Genomic DNA, 20,792 nt, shown 5'->3' with positions numbered 1-20,792 from the left:
ACAATGACTTCTCCAAAAGTAAACTACTAGGCTAGTACCACAAAATTCAATTTTGCCCCAAATTTTGCCTGCAATGCTAATAAACATTGAACAGAATCTGCTGCAACTAATACAATTATTTTAAAAATATATTCTAAACATTAAACAAAATAATTGAAAACTGTCCTTTTGCCTATCAAATTATAAGATAGGAATGTTTGATTCACAACTCTCTAACTTTATGTTGTTAATGAATTTTTATATTTAAAATACATTTTAGGGTCCTGATCGCATTATGTTTAGAAAAATTTATTCTCATAATTCATGAATTGCATCAGAAATCTTCCAGGACTCATATTTCATGAAATAGGAACAGAGTTTGAAACTGGTTCATGAGAGATTCACTGCTATTAGTCCATCCCAAAACCACATATTTAGAAAGAAACAAGCACATGCAGAAATGATAAATTGCTAATAAATGTACAATCCATACAAAAATAAACATGCATAACAAACTTTACACCAACACAAGAAAATATGAGATTCCTCAGGGATTTTATTATTGCCAAATTATTTTATGTAGAAGTCTGATATTACAACGGCACGCAACAAGGTACACCCTAAGGATTAATATAGTACAAAACCCAGTAAGATGTCATTTCTACTTTTCGTGAAGTCAGTCAATTCACATATTTAGAAGACTTGGTCCTATCTGCTAAATGCAAACTCTGCTAATGTTAGTGGCTGTTTTGCTGAACTGATAGACAACTAATAGACACATGATCTGATAGCTGGAAATACCACTCAAGCGGGTTGTTAAACCAAGGATGGGTGTTCTAGGCCAGTAAGAGATACACCACCCCCCCACCCACCCCACCACCTCCCCCCCCCCCCCCCCCCCCCCGCTATACTGCTTTGATTAGCTAATCGGCTAGTGCATTCTTTGATAATAATGGGTAGTTTGAACTGATTTGACATTGATGTAATAGCTTTCTGTGCTATGACTAAGCTTTGTTTGTTATATCTAACACAATTCTGAATGCAGTATGCAAGCATTCAAGAACAGAAGTTAGTGCTTATAACCTAGTTTACCATATAACAACATATGTGCTAATTTTCTTTCAAAGTAATCTTGGCATTTTAACAGAGGTGCTATATAATTCAATGTTACCTTTGGCAGTAGTACTTATTTCTCTTGTTATTTGGGGGTAGGGGGGTTGGGGGTGGTGGTGTGGTGTGTTTCCTTTTTCATTTACACAGAAGGAATTTAAAATAATCTTTTTTTAAAAAGAAACCAGGAATCTGATCTTCGTAGAAAAAATAGCATCATGAGTCCCCAACTGTATGCCAAATAAAAATATATAGCAAATTTCTATGCAGCTTTAATCATGTATCATTTGATATAGTCTTCCTCTGTGTCTTTGGGCTTTAACTCCAAAATAGATTATACATAAGGGTGCTTGCATTCATAAAATTTAGCACAGTGAAGACAATGCACTGATTTAACATAAATGTTCACAGGGTTTTTTGACTGCATATATAAAAATTCTCAGAAACATGGAAACAAAAAATTAGATACGATTCCAACAAGGAAGAGTACTGAAACAAACAACAAAGTAATAAATAATATTTGGGGTTTATAGCACTTTTCATGCAGAGATCTCAAAGCACTTTTCAAGAAAATAAGTATCACCATCACAAGCAAAATAAAAATAAATTATCAGGGAAAGAAGGCATCTACTCTAGAACTATTAGCAGTAAATGAAATATTAACAGTATGATGAACTCCAATGCAATCTGTAAACTGATGGAAATAATTTTATATTAGAAGCACCAGGTCTTATAACGCATGCCTACTTTGCAAAGGTAATTTGCTATCCTTTGTTGGGGATAGAGAAGCATACCAGAAACATGATTCTCGAACACTCTGTCAATCCTATTTCCCATTAAAAAAGAAAACACAATGTAAGTTGTCATGTATTACAAATTCTACACCAGTGCTATTGTAAACTTTTAACAGAGAACTATCAACAATATGTTGTTTAGTAATACCAAATTGCTAGCACAAATACTGTAATTTACTTTCCAAGAGACTCTGGGACAGGAGATGAGACTCTGCACAGGAATCAGGGTATAGGATAAGGGGCATATTTAGAAAACATTGTATACATACTATGCTATCATTTTATAGTCAAAACTAAAAGTAAGCTTATTTTATACTGGCAGTATCAGTGCAACAGTAGATACAGTTATGTGGAAAACTGCCATAAGTTTTAAAAAAGAAACTATCCCCCTCAATTCAGACAAACTTACTTGAAAAAAACAGGCACTAGTCTATTGACCCATGTATGAATTTCTAGCAAGATGTTTGTTACCAGTCTGGTTTCTGTTCTTTAAAAGAATACAAAAGACATACAGCTTAGTCAGTTATTTCCTAATGACAAAACAATTTCTGTTTTGAAAATCCCTGATCTCCCTGATCTTTTCAATAACATCTCTACACTAAACAATTCTATTTCAGTAATCAGTGTCATGGTATCTACACTGTGGTATATCATTAAGAATGTTCCAGTAGATACTTGGGGGGGATGGAGGGGTGCAGGGGAGAGAACAAAAAAAAAAGTGGAAAAAAAGAAAATAAATTCCTATTGTTTTTAATTCCTTGGGGAACTGTACAAACTATTTAGAGCTAAGGTAACATAAAAATATAGTAAGAGGAAGCAATAGACTGTCCCTTTTTTTAATACCTTTTTGAAAAAATAAACTTGATGAGAAGGAGTGTTATGCCAATGAGATTCCAGGTTATAAACTTGCTTCTGCAAACCCCAACTCTCAAGAACAGGCTGACAACAGAATCATGTCTCATACTGGTGTTCAGTCAAGCTCCATTTCCATAATACTTAGAGTTAGTATGCTTACAGAATGAACTTACAGAATTCAAATTAGGCTGGTAGGGATGCATAATTTATTGTAAACATATTATAAAGGTATTATATATAATAGTTTACAAGTAGGTTTTATCATACCAAAATATTTTTCTGGCCCAAAACACCTAGTTCCTGATATGATTGTGAAATGTCTCAAAGAACATGTTTCTTTGAGTTCCGAAGTATTTCTTACTATATGTTTAGAAGTCTTCAGGTCGTAATAAATTGCACTGCATATATTTCTGGAAGTGATTAACATTTTATAGTCATGGGCAACTCTGATGTCCCTTTTTTATTAACAGTCTTTTAGATCAGGCTAATATTTGCCTTACTTTCTTTCCAGATTAAAAGGTCCACTGTAATACTCTGAGAAGTCTTTCCAGATTTCACTTAGGTCTTCAGTTTGCAAATTCTTCCTCAAAAAAAAAGATGGTGAAGAGGAGTTGAATTTGTTGGCAAGAACCCAATCAGTAGCATCAAAGTATCACAAGATTTTTTTCTATTGATGAAGCTATTGTAAAATGCACATTTGAAAAGTGGACAAATTAATCATAAAACATAATCCTATAAATTTCACAAATTTAATATTAAATTAATATTAAATCTGAAACCAGGTTTAGTGAAGAACATAATGGCTTTTAATGAAAATATGAATTTAACAAATGTCTAGCTGCACTGTTCAACATGGACATTTAATTAACCTTTAACATTTTTATTAGCTATATTATTATTTTAACACCTTCTTGACCCCACATTTTAGTTATATGTGCTGTCCCTGTAACAACTTCTTACAATATGTATGTAATAATATATTTTAGCTTTAGTATGTTGCTGACAGTTTGATTCTTTTTATTGAATCAGTCCTTAAGTATCAGAAAATAAATAATGCGGAAATGCTATAACATATTCTCAGTGAGTTTTCACTCTATTTACTTCATTAAATACTCATACTTCATTCATTTTACATCTTCAAGAATGTCTAAAATGCAGTTATTAGTATCATGGGTTTAAGGTTATCAACATCCATACAAGTTTTTTTAAAAAAACAGAAAGGATTTGTGTTAACTACAAATACAAGTTTTTAATAGTGAGACAATCCATTTTAACTGCAAAATGAAAATACCAAAATGGTCTTGATTCACAGTGTCCATGGAAGCATATGCAGCTGAATTAATTCCTTTATAGTTATGTCGAATTTTTTCATCTTTTTATTTAGTTTACACTAAGTACAAATATGAACTCTTCTTTTGTTTGATATCAATTTTTTATACATCACTAACATTACCATATGTCCATCCATTCACATTACTTTTTTACAGAATGGTTTCAGTCTCTTTGAGCCATTATAGTATGTCATATAAACTAATATGAAGTTAATAATTTTTCTGTAAATGTTTTGCTCTCAGAAGAAAGGAGGGCAGTGATGTCTCCCTGAAAACTATTGTTAGTAGCTGATTAAGAATACTTAGTGTTTCCCATAAGAGAGAAAAAAATACATATGCCATGTATATGTGATCCAAAACAAATATCAGTTGGCATTTATTCAAAATTTCCCATACAAAAAAAATAGTAGGCAAAAGATGTTTGGGCGGGGGGGGGGGGGGGGGAGAGGGGCGGGGAATAGAGTATGTTAGTTTGTACTTATTGAACTAGGTTTCCTTTCATGATTATTTTTATTCTGACACGTTAACTCTAATACCTGAGCAAATGTGAAATATACAGCATGCATCATTTGGAGACTGTTTGCTGAAAGAGAAATGTAGTACAGTTGTAAAAATAAACAACCTTGTTTCTACAGCCATGAGATAAGAGAACTGATCGCTAAATATAATATATGACAAATGGGGTTTTTATGTTTTCTGGCACAATTATTTATTCCTGAAAAAAAGTGTCATTTTTGTCCATCAGCACAACTGCAAGCAAACTCATGAAGGAAAGTGGCTGGTCATTTCCAAAACAAACGTCCCTAGTATAATCATTCATATGTATGATCTTAACAGCACTTTTATTTTATCCAGGGAAGACACTAATCGCTGAAAAAATATTTATAATATTTCTATTCCTCCTAAGGCCAAAATGCAAACCCTTGTTTCTTCCTTCTGTTTTTTGTTTTGATGCTCTTTTGTTCTGTTTTGTTTTTGTAAAATAAAATAAATTCTGTTTACTGAAATACCATATGATAAATCAGTCTTGATCTTGATGGCTCATTCGAAATATTTTCCAAGTCAGTCCCCATATGAATAAATAGTGTCTTGGATAGTAAGTACCTAGATGTAAAATAGGAGGTTTACAGCCTGCCTGCCTGCCTGCCTTACCTTGGTACTGAGCAACTGTGAGATTGTATGTCTTGGTAGAACCATTTTCTGTGCTTTCAATAGCGCAGGCGCGTAGAGTTACCATGAAGAACTCAGCCTTTTCTGGCTTTTTTATTTCCTGCGCAACCTTCTTTCTCATTCCTTTTGGTAACATTTTATAGCACTTGCTACATTAAGTTCTGTTGTACTATTTAGGAATTTATTCCTGCAAGGCATGCAAGTGTTTTGTTTCTAAACAAATGAAGAATCTGAGATCCATATGGTGATTTGCCCAAAACAATACGAGGCTGAAAGGTGGTTCCTACCCTAAGCCAACAGAATTTTGGAAGGTGGTTCCTACCCTAAGCCAGCAGAATCTTAATATCTTAAAGATTCTTTAAATTTTATTTAGATTGGAGGTAGAATTGGTGGTTTTCACCAACTCTGCCAGGTAAGCTGACAGTAGGTTTGCATTTCCAAACAAGATATTGTAATCTTACTGTTTCGGCACATAGATTATTTCCTCTTTGAGATTTGTTTGTTTACATTTCTTTAAGCACTGAAGCTGTTTTGCCTATGTTACTGGAGAAAATAATCTTTTTTTTTTTCTTGCCTAAGTACTGTTTAAATAAAAACTTCAAGAGCTTGTAACAAAAGGTGACATAAAAAGCTACTCAAATGTGCTTTTTTAGGTGCAACTATAGCTATAGTAATTGCTTGTCATCTTCTTCAGCCATCAGGTTTGGGCGAATGCCACAAGCGGAGAAGGAGAAGCTCTTGGCAGAGATTTCCAGCGACATCGACCAGTTAAACCCTGAATCTGCTGATCTACGAGCACTTGCCAAGCATTTGTATGACTCATACATAAAGTCCTTCCCTCTGACCAAAGCCAAGGCGAGGGCGATCTTGACAGGAAAGACGACAGACAAATCAGTTAGTTCCCTCTGTTTTTTTTTTTTTTTCCTTTCTTTTGAGTAAATGATTTACCACATTGACAACACATCTTTAAAAAAAAAAAAAAAACACGACACAAAAAACTTTGCTGTTGGCAGTTACATATTTCAAGCTGTGTCTGAAACACAGGAAATGTTTTTAGATAGGATAAGTAAACATTATTTGAAAAAACTCCAAGTTCACCTAATAAAATACTTGAAACTAGTACAAGAATTTGAAGGTCATCTTAACCTTTTTGTATTCTCCGATCCACTCTTCCCGTTTTCCTTCTCCTTCACCAAAGGTTATCTTCCACACTATCTGTTTAAGGTGGCTATCTAGCTGTCAGGAATTGGTTGCCATACTATTCAAGCATCCGTATCATATCATATTATCAGAACTAGCTGTTCCCAAAGGAATATTCTTTTTCATAAGTATCAAATGATTCCCAGTACCAACACCATCATTAGCCTTAACTATGGTGCTTATTCTTATGATGCTCTGATGAATTCCTGCATTGAACTGGTTTATCTTGGATCAGATCAGTATCCTGTGTTGGTGCAATTTGAATTTTAGGAGAATGTACAACAAAATCTTTGAAAAGTAAGGAATAGAGATATGTGTATTTGTGGGTTGCCTTGGAAACTTTACTGGCAATACATAACAACCCTCTGTATCAGTGAGAAGGAGGATAAAGAAGATCTGATAATTATGGAAGGTTTTAAATTTTGTCACTATTTTAACACCTAAAGAGCAAAATAGTTTTCCAAAACTTATAACTCCTAGTTTGTTTTATAGAATCATTGGCAGACACTTTATTGTCAAGATTACAACAGAGACTTTATTTAATTTTCTTCAATAATTTCAAAGACAGGAAAGAATTTGGAGGTATTTTAGGCTTTCTTTCTTTAAAGGCAGTTAAAATAATAATTTAAATATTGTCCCTAATTTGGTTGTACCACTCACATAAAAACTTCAAGTATGGTGGACACTTAAAATTTGAGTAGCTTTTCATCATGGAGTATATAATGTTTGAACTAGCATAGTTTATTTATTCTGCAGAAAGCTGATACACTAATTCCCCTTGAGCATTGCTGCTTTTTCCAAATCTTTCCACAGTTCCCTCTCTATATCAGAAACATAGGTTACTGGAAAGAATTAATACAGCAGTTTAGGTTTTTTAAGTGTGTTCTCAATAACTGTGTACCTGCACTAGGCAATAGAATAGAAGTGGGGTGTGTAATTATATATCTTCTTTACTCCTCTTCATCCTAAAAATGTCACGAGGCCTGCTCCCTTTTTCTGCAGCTGCCCACTGTGCACACTCTGGAACACGACAGAAGTTTGGGCAGGGTTACCTATGGTGCTCTCATCTTCTTTTTTTCCAGATATGTGTTGAGAAATCTGGGACGTTTGTTTCTGAGGTCCCAAGTGCATCCACAGATCCTACTTTTGTTCTGCAAGGTTCTAGGAAGTTGTCGTAGAAATCAATTGGCGTGTGGTTTGCTGCTGTGCTGTGCTGAGTACTTAACAATGGTCTGGGCTTATGAAACTTGATCATGTCTGAAAGTTACACTAATGCAATACTCATGCAGTAAATATGTAGTATTCCATCAACGATGTTCTCTTTTTTTAATTGAAAGCTTTAACACTTTGTCAGATTAGAATATAGCAATAAACCAATAGACATAGAATTCAGCTTTTCATTGCTGCAAATTTCCAAGTCTTTTTTTAAAAAAATAACACTGAAGGGGTGACACTCAGTATTTAATGGTTACAACTTCCATATTATTTGAATTGACTTTGTGCTCTGGAACATCAAACTGTTTACTATGGGCATAGGTTAAATGTATGTTAGTTTTTAATTGCTATATCATCTGCATTATCTGAAAATTATTGGATATGCTAAATGTGTGTGCCAAAACTAAAATGACTAACTCATCCTCTTCTGGGATATACAGTGCTCATTTGACATAACATTCTGCTCACAAGGTTCATCTGAATCTTTATATTAAAAATTTCTTTAGCTCCTTTGAACTTTTTCTTGATTTTCATCTTCTAATGTCAGTAGGCTGGTGGCATAGTATAGTCTTTCTAAAGCACGTGTACATGCACATAATAGATGACTTTTTCTTGTACTTGGTGCTCCCACTTAAGATTTTCTAGAAAGAAAAGGAAAGAATGACCTAGTAGTACTAAAACATACATTTAAAAAGCCTCCTCTACAGTCTTGTTATTCCACTATTTTGCATATGCGTGCATATACATATGCACAGGTATGTATTAAATGTTTTTTCTGCTGCCAAAATAGCATTACATCTTGAAAAACACCTTATCCTCCTGGCTTTTCTCAGTGCAGTGTGTTTGTTTTTTCAGTTTCACACTGAAATCCTAGTGCAAGTGGAAAAATAGTGTCACACCTCACACTCTATTTAACAGAATCTCATGGTCTGGAGCTATGTTTGCCTGTGGTTGCTGTGACAGTGACAGCACTAGTTTTATTGGTCTTGTAAGCAGCAGAGTATTGATTTTTAACTAACCCATTTTGAAAGCTGAAATCCTCTTGTGCAGATCCTATTATTTCAGTTCACAGACAGACCTCTCTTTTCCAAGCAGCTGTATCAGTTAGACAAAACTGTTAGCTGTCATCGCGCCCTCTCTTCCTAGTGAAAGCAGGTCAGAGCTTTGTGCTCGACTTAGCCTGAAACAGATGACCGAACGCTTCCACAGTCTCCATCTACAGAGCTATGGGAGATGGGAGAAGTAACCTCTAGCTGGTGGGTAGTGATAAGCATCTGGGCAATATCGTCTTCAGAAAGTAGCTATTTTCAGTTTTAAAAATTCCATAATAATTTAGCACTGAATAGACTTCAAAACTGGTTTAGTCAAATAGGAATAGAACTTTAGGAGTTTCCAGAAGCTGATCTGTGGGAGAGGAACACTGACTACATATAGGAAGTCTTGGGTTATTTCTGAATCTGTTTATAGTGGATATAAAACCATGAGAGTGAGCACCCACATGAATAAGGCATTAGAATCTGTAATCATAAAGGATCTTAAATTAAAAAATGCATTTCTTTTGTCCAATTGTTGGTGTATAATTCCTGCTGTTTTAATTAATTACTCAAGTATGTTAACAAACCTATTAATATCAGTAGATATTTGTTCAGTGCAGCGATGAACTATTTACTCATCTATCCTCTAAGGAAAAGATTCTTCAGATAAATTCAAGAAATCCTCACTTAACCACTTCTTTAAAACCAGGGGCTGCTTCTGCATATTCTGAAACATAGAGTTTCCATATCCTAACAAAAGTTTTCCAGGCACTACTTTTTCTAATCTGCTTTCAAAATTGATTTATTCTATGTGAGTTTATTTCAGTCAGACTCATTCTTGTGTTCTCAATTGTGCTGCTGTAGTTTGTATCGTGTTATTTGTGTTTTCTTTCCCATTGTCAAGTTGTTTGAGTTTAAATATATCCTAACTTTGTTATTTTTAAAGGAATTAACAGCAAAAGGTTAAATTTATCAGATAATCAATACCATAAACTTGATATTACTTGCAGTATTTTCTAGAAGGATAGAACTTGAAAAGAGTGTGACAGTATATGAAGTAATCAAAATATGAATATACTCTGTCTTTCTACAAAAAAGAAGTTATATCATCAGAAGTGCAAACATGTCACTGTACACTTACTAGATTATGTTTAATAGAAGCCATTAAAATTCAGGTAAAAGGAGTAACATTTTAATCTTTTGTTAACAAGCATTCGAAACTTCGAATTGTGGTATTACAGAACTTCTGCAAAGTAAACAAAAAACCAAAACAAAACAAAACAAAAAGCAGCAAAAATCATGGATATTTTAAAACAGTGTTCCTTACCCCCTGCCCCCAATTATTCAAAAAGTATCAGCTAAAGTCCTATTTTTAGAATGTGGATTCATGGAACATGTGAGAAGTCCTTAAGAACTACTTGTCCTTTCTGTAAATCATTTTAACATTGTGAGGAAATTTGCTTTAATAGGTTTATGAAGATTTAACCCTTTTAGGTCAACTACCCTTGATATATTCCTCATAGATTTCTAAGTACTTTCTGATGAGTTATACCTCTGTATGCTACTTCAGTTTCTCAAGTGTCAAATGTTCATAGAAATGACATTTGAAAGTAAATTGTCTTTTCCTTTTATTTTTAGCCATTTGTTATTTATGACATGAACTCTTTGATGATGGGAGAAGATCAGATCAAGTGCAAGCATGTGTCACCACTGCAGGAGGAGAACAAAGAGGTAGCAATTCGCATTTTCCAGCGATGTCAGTTTCGCTCAGTGGAGGCAGTGCAGGAGATTACAGAATTTGCCAAGAACATTCCAGGTTTTGTGAATCTTGACCTGAATGATCAAGTAACTCTCCTGAAATATGGGGTCCATGAGATCATATATACTCTCCTGGCTTCTCTGATGAATAAAGATGGAGTTCTTATATCTGATGGACAAGGATTCATGACACGAGAGTTTCTGAAGAGCCTGAGAAAACCTTTTTGTGACTTTATGGAACCCAAGTTTGAGTTTGCTGTGAAGTTCAATGCACTGGAATTAGATGACAGTGACCTGGCAATATTTATAGCTGTCATTATACTAAGTGGAGGTAAGTGCTGCCTTTTTTAATATGATATTTTATATAATAGAATTGACACTTCTAATTCCTGTCCAAACAGGAAAGTGCTCAGCACTACAGGATGGGAGTGAGTTTATTTACACATAGTTTTTTATTAATTTTCAGCTTTCTGGATGTTGTTTGCCCTTTTTTCAGTTTCAGGCAGAAACTGAAAATGTAAATGACCTGATATTAATGACAGAGCTGGAAATGCCTGCTGAATCAGCAGTTAATTTAGTTAGAAAACAAAATCAGGACTGACTATCTGAAAACAGGAAGGGTGGAATTTCACTGACAAGAGCTTCTAAAAGTCAAAATTCTGCATGAGGGTTTTTTAAACCTGCAATTAGATTGTGTGGCTTGCTAATTGTACACAAGTAGCTTTGACTCCATAACAATTTCAAAATATATGTTGCATTTGGCTTACAGGATTGTTCTGGTGTTTTTTTTATTGTTGTTGTTGTTGTTTTTTCATTTGTGCAAGGTTTTGTTTGCCTTTAAAGGGAAGGGGGAGAATGCATTTCTCAGGAAAAAGACAGTCTTCTAATGCCTGAGAAAAACAGGCATTGTGTGTCTGCTCTGTTCAGATTTCCTAAGCTGCTCTGTTTGTATTAATCTTTATGCATTATGCTTTGAACAAAGCCTGAATCCGAAAGCCCAGGTATCAGACTACACAGATTCTAACACTTCATTAAAAAGGACACTGCATTTTCAGCTTTTTTTTAAGACAGTCAGTATGTTCTATCTGATTCTGAGCTGATGTAGCTATTACATTTTGTGAATTAACAAGTGTTACCCCAATTTAGTTCACTTAGAAACATTTCCACTGAGAACCTGAGATATCAGATATATGTTTCAGGTCAGATTGAAGGTCTTTAACTTTGGCCAATAGTATCAAGTTAGTGATGTTGCACAAAGAAAAATTTACCCTACTGATTTGTGTGTATTTTGGCTTAGATTGTTACTGCAGATATCAATGGGAGGAATGTGCTGAATGTTCTGAATTCAGATCCTCCATAAAGAAATGCAGAGTATTTTGTTATTAAATTATGTTTAAGCAATCGAACACAACAACCACATGCTATTGTTCTAAAAACAAACATTATGTTGAGAGTGCATTGTTACATATAGCTTCATTTAAAATCACATACAATTACTTCTGGCACTGTATTTCATTCAGTAAAAATGTGGTGTCACAGTATAGTTTATTAGACTAACTAAATCCACTTCAAACAAGTACACTTCCCAGAAGACATTTTCTTGTGCAAACCTTTGAACACAATGATCCCTGAGGACTCTGAATTAATTCAGGAAGGGAAAATAAGTTACTGGTATATTTTCAGTTGGGTTTGATGGGGGAGGAGAAACTATACAAGCCTATTAGGGTACTAAACAAAACATGCCAACATTTTGCATTTTCTAATATAATGAAATTTGACAGATGAGAAACAGGCCTCTCAAAATCCACTTCTAATTGAAAAAAGGGAACTTGCAGTCTGCAAAGCTAGGTCTGCTATGCTTCAGTGATGTTTGGTTTACATTAGAGGAAATAGGTATGATGTAACTAATCTTACATTTTAGATCTCAGGAGGACAATGATCCACAGAAGAAAATTGACTGTGTTGAATCAGATTTATCAACAAGTCTTTCTTTTTTAAGAATAATTTGTAAACAGAGATCCATAAAAAAAACTACTGAATTTTAAGTTAGTTCTTAAATAACTCTGAAGCAAATCCATATAAATATATAAATCCATATAAATATAAATCAGTCCTTTCTAGGAAAATCCTTTAATTTCTTGACAACAAAGATCTCTCACTATCTTCATATAGAACTTTTTTTTTTTTTTTCAAAAAACCATGATAGTTATTTGTAAAAATTGAGTTTATCTTTTGAAAACAATTAAGCTTTGCTGCCAATTAGAGAATGGCTTTTGTCATGGAATTTACAGGCAGATATGATATCTATTGAATTCATTCTGTGGGACTATAATATCTTATGTACTATGGAATTGAAATCTTATTTCTCAGATGTTTCGGATGCTCTTGTTTCTGTAAGAGCTATGTTCTTACAAAACTTAGTTTCTGTAAGAACTATATGAACATCGAACCAGGATTATTTCATTGAAAATAGGATTTCAAAACCAGTTCATCTTACCTCAAGGACTTTATTAGCTGCAGGAATACTGTAATGTTTAAGTCACTTCAAGAAATCCAGTGTAAAAATATGGTAAAAAGAAAATCAGTTTGTGAAATGAAAAAAGATCCTAGCCAAATGCTCTAATTCTAAGTGAATCTGTTATTGACTAGTGAAATTACGCTAGTTCTGCTGGCTCCACGGGTGCTCTCTCTTATACAGCTCTAAAAAGAAGAAGAGAGAAGGGGAAGGAAAAGAGAAAGATAATTCCAGCTGGAACATTACATGTAGAAAGCTTTTCATTGTGAAGTAAGTGTTTGGAATTTGCCACAAATCCAATAAAACAGTTCAGCCTTTTGATATCGTAAGAATTGCTTTTGCATTCTATGTAAAAAGGCAAAATACCCATATAACAATAATAAGAAGCTGGCAAATTAACTGTAATAGCAACAAAATGAAAGTACTCCCACTTTACAGTCAATCATTTTATTGTTTCTGAGCTGCTCAGTGCAGTCTCAGTCTGTCTTAATGATTCCAAATGTTACTCTGAACTCATTATTACAAAGACGAAAAGTTGTTCTTAATGTTGGTATATTGTGCTTTAAAACAATATTGTAAATGCCAAACAAATTCTAGTATTCTGAATTTAATGCTGATGAGACAGAGAGACTATGTGTGTGAGCAGTAGGATATTACCTTGATTTTGCAAAAGAAATGCTTTATGCCATTAACAGCAATGCCAAACTCTCATTACAACATTCGTTTACTTATGGTAGCTTTGAAAAGTACGCTTTGGTAAAATGAAATTTGGAAAACTTTTTTCAAGAATATATTCTTCCTCCCCATTGTATTCCTCTGTGCCACTTGAGGCATATCCTCAGCCAGTAGTGAGTGCTATGGTATAGATGTTAAAGAACTTGAAGCATCTTTAAAAATATTATATATACCTGAGCTAATGAAGTCTATTATAAGGTTTAAGGAGAACAAGTTGGATGTCTGTGTTTGGGCAGGAAAGATAGAAGTCCAAGCCTTATTGGGATAATCCTCATTTATAAACAGAGCAAACTCATTCAAGCAGGTTATTGTCAAATAAAGAAAAAGCTCAATGGTAATTTTATGGCATGTGTATATATCATGAATGGACTTGAACTTTTGTATATTATCTTCTGCAGTGTTTAGGATATAGTGGTGTTTGGGAATTATAGTGGGGTATACTCGTAAAGACCCAGACTCTGTTAGTCAACATGCAGTCAAACTAGTATTTGAGTTCAGAAATGCTGCTACATTCACTTTTTCTGTTTTCTGAGTGTGTTCTTTACAGTAAATTTTGAGCCGTGAATCACTGCTGATTATTTAAACACTATACTCAATAATTTTGCTACAATCTGAGATCAGCAAATTTTGAAGTTTTATCACTGAATAGTACCAAGAAATAGTTCATATTTGACTGCTACAAAAATCCTGCACTAGCAAACCTGTTAGAACGAATAAATGCTTCATAATCAGGCCAAAAACTGCAGATAATCACTGTGGGCTTTTAACAAAAATCCTGGTGACTGCAATACATGTGACAGTCTCAGAAGAAAAACCTCAAACTGCTGAGTCATATCTGTCTCAGCAAAAGAAGTAGCACAGTTGTTCAGTCAGCCATGTCTTTGACTGTTTTTCGTATTAAGATTTTAGAATGTGTATTTAAATGCAAAATGCACTTAATCAACGATATTAAAATATAAAGGTATGGGTAAAGGCATGTTGATGGCAATTTCATATGTGAGGAACAGAAAAAAATTGTAATTATTGTTAGGAACCTGAAAGAAGCATCCAAATCTGTAAGTAAATAAACAAACAAAATATTTTTCCCTGAGATAGTATAGAACACTATTTACACAAAGTCATACTGTTGACACTCAAAACTAAGGGGCTATTAGCCTTTCCCAGTCACTGTGAACATTTTCTTACTTAGAACAGCTTCCTGCAGAATTTTCAAACCAAGTGAAACAGCCATATGAAAATGGATGAAAACCTAAAGAAAAACTGAATAAAGACAAGTAATAATAAAAAGAGAAATGTGGTACTCTCTTGGCATAGTCTGAATGGATAAAAGGCAGGTTGCAAATAGCACATAAAAAACCCTAAACTTCTATCAACAATCTGCAGTATCAGAGAGGTTTAAAAGTGGTGTCCAATTCACTTTTAGATATCTCTTACCTTAATCATTTCAACACATTGTCCTTTGGCCTTCTGTAACCTAATTTCACTGTATCGTAAGAATGTCCTGCTACAACTCATTAGTTTCTGTCTTTCACTTCCCTCATCAGTTCCCTTTGCAGTTTTCTCTGGGAGCTTTCACACAGCAATTCTGTCTTAACCTCTTTGTAGGCATCCACCACAGTGTCACATCTCATTTACTCCCATTTCTGTTTCTTCCTCTTCTCCATCTAAATTGTTCTCAAGGCTTATTGTTAATCATTTCCTTTGCATTATTTTTCTACAAGCCACATATATCTCGAGCTCCTTACTGCACAAAATACACCTTTTGGTACAGTAACCCAATGGGTCTGGAGCATATATATTTAAGAGCATCTTAACAACTTGAAATATACCATAATACCTGTATAGTAAAGCTTTTGCCTCTTATTTCCTCTTTTTCTGATTTAGGTAAGTTTCTTGGAACAGAGACAGCATTTTCCTCTGTAAGAAATTTTTACTGAGAAAGTATAGCAAACTGTCAACACCCAAAAAATAATGTCCATATCCTGAAGTTCTTATTCATGACAAATCTCTCTTGCCTTCAATGGGAATTTTCCTTCCTCTTGAACTGGCTTATTTAAAAATAACATCTGATGATCTGCTAGGCTTTTGTCATAGTCATCTTTTCTGACTCCAGTTCTACTGGGTCATTCTAAAAACATTAGACTGGGTTTTTCAAAGGAGCTTAAGGATTTTAGGCGCTTAAGTCTCACTGAACTTCAATTGACCTTCAGCACCTGAATTCGGGGGGCTCCTTGGTAAGTTCCAGACTCAGTACTGATCTCCTGGGTTTGCGTCCTAAAGTTGTGTGGGGAGCACAATGTTTGCACTGGGTTTCACATCTGAAAAACTCACACCCTAAAAATTCCCACCATGAAAGAACCAGGGGGCAAATGGAGATTAATCTCAGAGGAAATCAAGGCCACAGTCTTTGTGCTTTTTGATTTTTTTTTTATCACTGTACACTGAGTCATACCCAGCTAGTTCAGAGTTCGTCTGCAACACAGAAGTAAAATTTAAAGCTACCGCAACCCAAAGCCAAAACGATTAACAGCTTTGAAGTACTGAAATTTGGGAAGTTTCTGAAAGATATAAAGAAGGCAACTCGATTTTGCAGCACATGCAATGCATTTAGGTAATCTAAAAATAAATATCTAAGATTTATCAAAAATCCTCTAAGTATCTTTAAAAAATTACTTGGTAATAGTGCCAAAGGAAATTAATAAAAAGGAGCCATTTGTCTGGAGAAAATTTTCTGCTTGCAGATACTTACTTACAGACTTTCTGAACCACATTTTATGGTATTATCAATTGAATGGTATAAAGAAGTGATCTCTGCAAGACAAGCACAGCTTTTTAGGATGAAATACCAAATGGAAAGAGGACCCAAATGTGTCACTGAGTCCCGTCACCTACAACTGAAAGCATTCACTTCCTAAAACCACCATCAAACAAATATCAAGCTCCGTATACAAACTTGCCGTTATTCCTATTGCTGAAAAACTATCCCCAAACCTCACCTCTTTGAGAGTTAACTATCCTTTCCTAATCAGTGACCTACATGTATTCACGGCTTGTGTATACTCATTTGTTTTCATGCCAACTTTGCCTTTTAGTTTACACTCCAATTTTTGATCCGTGAAGTAAAACCCCAATGTATTTATAAAGAGCTTTGTTTTCTCTCAGCCTTTTTTCCAGTATACAACACGAGCCAAGCTGAGTTAGTAGAACTGAATGCACAGAAAGGTTACTAAGATCACAGGAAATAACGGCCTATTTTTTTTATTTTTTGATCTAGATCATCCACTTGTCCTTTCTGAAATGGAAATATTGCCTTAGGGAAGTAATATAAGGCTAGCTATAGGCACTGCTTTTTACTGATCAACCTATGAAATTATTTCATAGCTACACAGCAAATGTTTAAATTATTAACTCTTTTTTCATGGAGTATTCTGATAAATCAGGATGCATTACCAAGTATAAAGTAGTTCAGCAGTAACAAATTACTGATAGTCATTGTCATATGTGAGGATTTAATGTTAAGCAACTTTATTAACTTTCATGGCTGTGGAATCAAATAATTTTATTACCTCAAGTTAGAAAACAAATGTTACAACTTATGTTAAATAATAATTGCAACAACTTAAGAAGGTATTTGGGGACAGACAGAAATAGCAGAACAGTTATTATTATGAAAGATAATAATGGTTAAAAAAGAAAGATTTTGCTTCTTGCTGAAGAATAAGATATGCCAAAGATAATCCTGGACTCTTGCAGCTGTGGCAGTGCAAATAGCTGACTTTGGTTGTAAACATCCACCCCAGATTCCTCCATATGGAGGAGAACTCTCTGTTGGCATGAGCCCAGAAAAGGCATTTCTGTACAAGCCACATCTATCAGTCCTACACTGCCATAAGCATCTGTGGCTGAGCTGATGAGCTGATGCTAAAAGCTATCGTGAGACTTCTTAATAGCAACTGGAACCTGGGTGTGGACAAGAACTGAACCTGTGAATTTTAAATCTCCCAGGTTAGTATGACTGCAGAAGCTGAATTTATGCCTTTTTAAAATTTATTTTGATAGGTTAGCAGCCACCATAGCAGGAAACATTTTTAATGGTAGCAACTACGTGCAAATCCAGCTGAGTATATGTTGATTTTCCAAAAGTGAATTACCTGATACAGACCTGTTTATCCCCCAACTATACCTCACTCTTCCTTTTCATAAACACTCCCAGTTTACTGTGGAGGATGCACTGTAGCATTGTATAAACCTGTCTCTGTATCTGCACCACATAAATGTTTGAACTGTTTCTAAGACTAGTTCTAAAATTTCTTTGAGCAAAATCTGGTAAAACCTTACAAATAAATACCTTAAGAAATTGTCAAACAGTTCTCAGAAATGCCATATGTAAATGCTTAATATGCCAAGAAATCTTTAAGAAATTAATACAAGAGATCGATGTTTCCATGTTCTTCATAAACTTACAACTCCCTTTTTTTTTTTCCTAGATCGCCCAGGTTTGTTAAATGTGAAGCCCATTGAAGATATACAAGACAATCTGTTGCAAGCTTTGGAGCTCCAGCTGAAGCTCAATCATCCAGAATCATCACAGCTGTTTGCAAAGTTGCTTCAGAAAATGACGGACCTCAGACAGATTGTAACGGAACATGTGCAGCTGTTGCAAATAATAAAGAAAACGGAGACAGATATGAGTCTTCATCCACTCCTACAAGAAATCTATAAAGACTTATATTAATGACCATACTAGTTCTAATTCGCTGACATAATGTATGTTTTTCAGATTGCACTATTTCTTTGAGGGAAAACTTTGCATACCTAAGAAATTACTGTGAAACAGCATTTAAAGAGAGAGAGCTTAGTATAGTAGATCTATTTTATGCATATTGTTTATAAAGACACATTTACAATTTACTTTTAATATTAAAAATATCTATATCATGAAATTGTTGGCAGTATTTTCAGAATTAATTTTTTAAACTATCTTATTTCTTAAGATTGCTTGTCCAGTATGATTGATGCTTCACTGAAGTTGGTTAAGCATGCAGTTAAATTTTCAACTTAAAAATAAAAATCTTTCTCCTTAAACATTTCCAGGGAAACGTTTTAACTATTACGTTTGATTTTGTGCTCCCAAGGCAGCAGCAAAATAAAATAAAACTGAATCACAGATTACTTTAACTTCCTATGATAGCTTAAAAGGCAAAAGTTAGAAACGTCAGGTCTGACAATATTTGTGCCTACCGTAATACAATTTTATGCTGATAGAGCTCTGTAAAGAGGTCTTAGTGTAAGAATTAAGCCCATCATTTGTGGGCAAGCCCAAAAACTAGGTGCCATTTCCAGAATTCATTAAGGAATAGGCACTGCTCATCGCTCTTAGGAGGCAGAGACTTTTCAATTACTCTGCTCATGCAAGTCCGAGGCAGGTGGAGCAGCAGCCAGCGTGGAGACACCATGCAGCTGCCCCCCCCGGCCTCCAAGGCACAGGGTGCAGCAGCGTTCAGTCACTCCGTTGAGTCTGTAGTTGGAGCAGGTTTGTACAAACCACTTGGCCTTCCCAAATTATTTGATGAACTATCATTGAGCGATGAAACTATTCAGTCAAAAATGTCATGGAAAACTAGAAAAGCGTGAGTCCTCCTAAACCAAAACAAAGTTTGAATTCATTCTTTAAATCATAAACCTGTAATGGAAACTCTACCGTGTTAGTTTGACTTGAGCTATCACTGTTTATCACTGGGAACAAGAATACTTTGAGATGTTCACTGCTGTTAAGATTGTTAAAATTTTTTATTTCTATTTATTATTTCTTATGTTGCCCTATAATGTCATGTAAGATTTCCACTGGGACCAAAGCATAGGAGAGTGAAAAATTTTAACAGAAGGTAGATTTAGTTATACTATCTTCTTTTGGTATTCTCAGCTCTGATGTGAGATTCCCTTAGATTCACGTTTAGCCTGCCTGCATTTACTGTTTGTGAATGTGACCCCTGACACAGTCAAGCAGGTATGATCCACACTGGTGGACCCAAAGAGGGAATGTTGGGAAAAAAAGCCACTAATTGTAACATAGATATTGAAGTAAGGAGCGGTCCTCAATTGAAGAACCTTCGTTTCCTCACCATGTCCACATTTTATTTCTGTAGCAAAAAGTGTGCCTTAAACTTAGTGAGACAAGTTCAGTGGTGATACACAAGTGGACCAAGAGGTACTGTAAGTGTATATGTGAGCAGACTGGATTTTCAGGGAGTATAAATTGGCCTTACTCCCAATGTAGACCTTGAAAATCTAAGTTGGTGCAAATTATGCAATGAAGAGTCTGACAGAGGCAAATATTAAAATAAATCCTTAAGCTCATGCCTTCTACACCTGAAAATGTTTCCTACCACTTATTTCACGTAACCTCTGGGCCTGTGGTCAGTAGTTAGCATTATGCCCACCAGGAAGTTTGGAGAATTGGATCATTCAGCCTCAAGGTTTGAAACCCACAGGTGAAATCGCACTGAGATGAAATCAGTATGAGGCTAAAGTGAACAGCTTTGATCTTCACTAAGTTCATAAAGAGATCATTTCAGGTAGCTTAGAAATTATTGCCCTAAAGCAAATGGAATATTGCATGTTAATGCTCAAGATTGCATGTTTCCTGCACATTTCATGATAGACACGTTGTGCTAGCTGGGCATCGGATTCTGACAGGAATTACATGCACGCTAATTTGTGCCTGTTACAATTCAAAAGAAAATATTCTCTCTCCCCTTGTTTAAAGTTGTTTTCCACTGGACACTGGCCATTTGAAATTTTGCCATCTATCACTTAGTGGGAGAACCTCTGTTTCATTGCAGAGTTCATCCCCTCCTGTAGGAGGACATATCAAAGATTAACTGGCACTGAGACGGACCACAGCTCCAATACTGAATTCCTATAATAGTAACACACAGCAAAACTATCAATCTGAGCCTGCATTTCTTATACAATCCAATTTCACATTGGATTCACTAGAAATGAGAGTTCAGAATTAGTTTCAAATAAACAAGGGTTCTAGGGCATGTTCTTATGGAAGTAATATTAAAAAATATTTGAAAATGACAGTAGAAAA

At 34.8% G+C, this 20,792-nt stretch overlaps 1 protein-coding gene across 4 annotated transcripts in view; it reads left to right on the top strand.

The window, feature by feature from the left end:
- The window catches only part of PPARG (peroxisome proliferator activated receptor gamma), a 60,587-nt gene extending 41,948 nt beyond the window's left edge, over window positions 1–18,639 (top strand). For all 4 annotated transcript variants that reach the window (XM_049826783.1, XM_049826784.1, XM_049826786.1 and 1 more), the window contains exons 5-7: window positions 5,934–6,133; window positions 10,327–10,777; window positions 18,184–18,639. In XM_049826783.1, coding sequence (XP_049682740.1) covers window positions 5,934–6,133; window positions 10,327–10,777; window positions 18,184–18,431 — 899 coding nt within the window. In that variant the 3' untranslated portion in view covers window positions 18,432–18,639. The remainder of the gene's footprint in view (window positions 1–5,933; window positions 6,134–10,326; window positions 10,778–18,183) is intronic.
- Window positions 18,640–20,792: the final 2,153 nt, after the last annotated feature.

This window comes from Accipiter gentilis, chromosome 23 (assembly GCF_929443795.1).
Source record: "Accipiter gentilis chromosome 23, bAccGen1.1, whole genome shotgun sequence".
Classification (NCBI taxonomy): Eukaryota; Metazoa; Chordata; class Aves; order Accipitriformes; family Accipitridae; genus Astur; species Astur gentilis.
The sequence above is the reverse complement of the archived record's forward strand: the minus strand, read 5'-3'. Positions and strand labels throughout refer to the sequence as shown.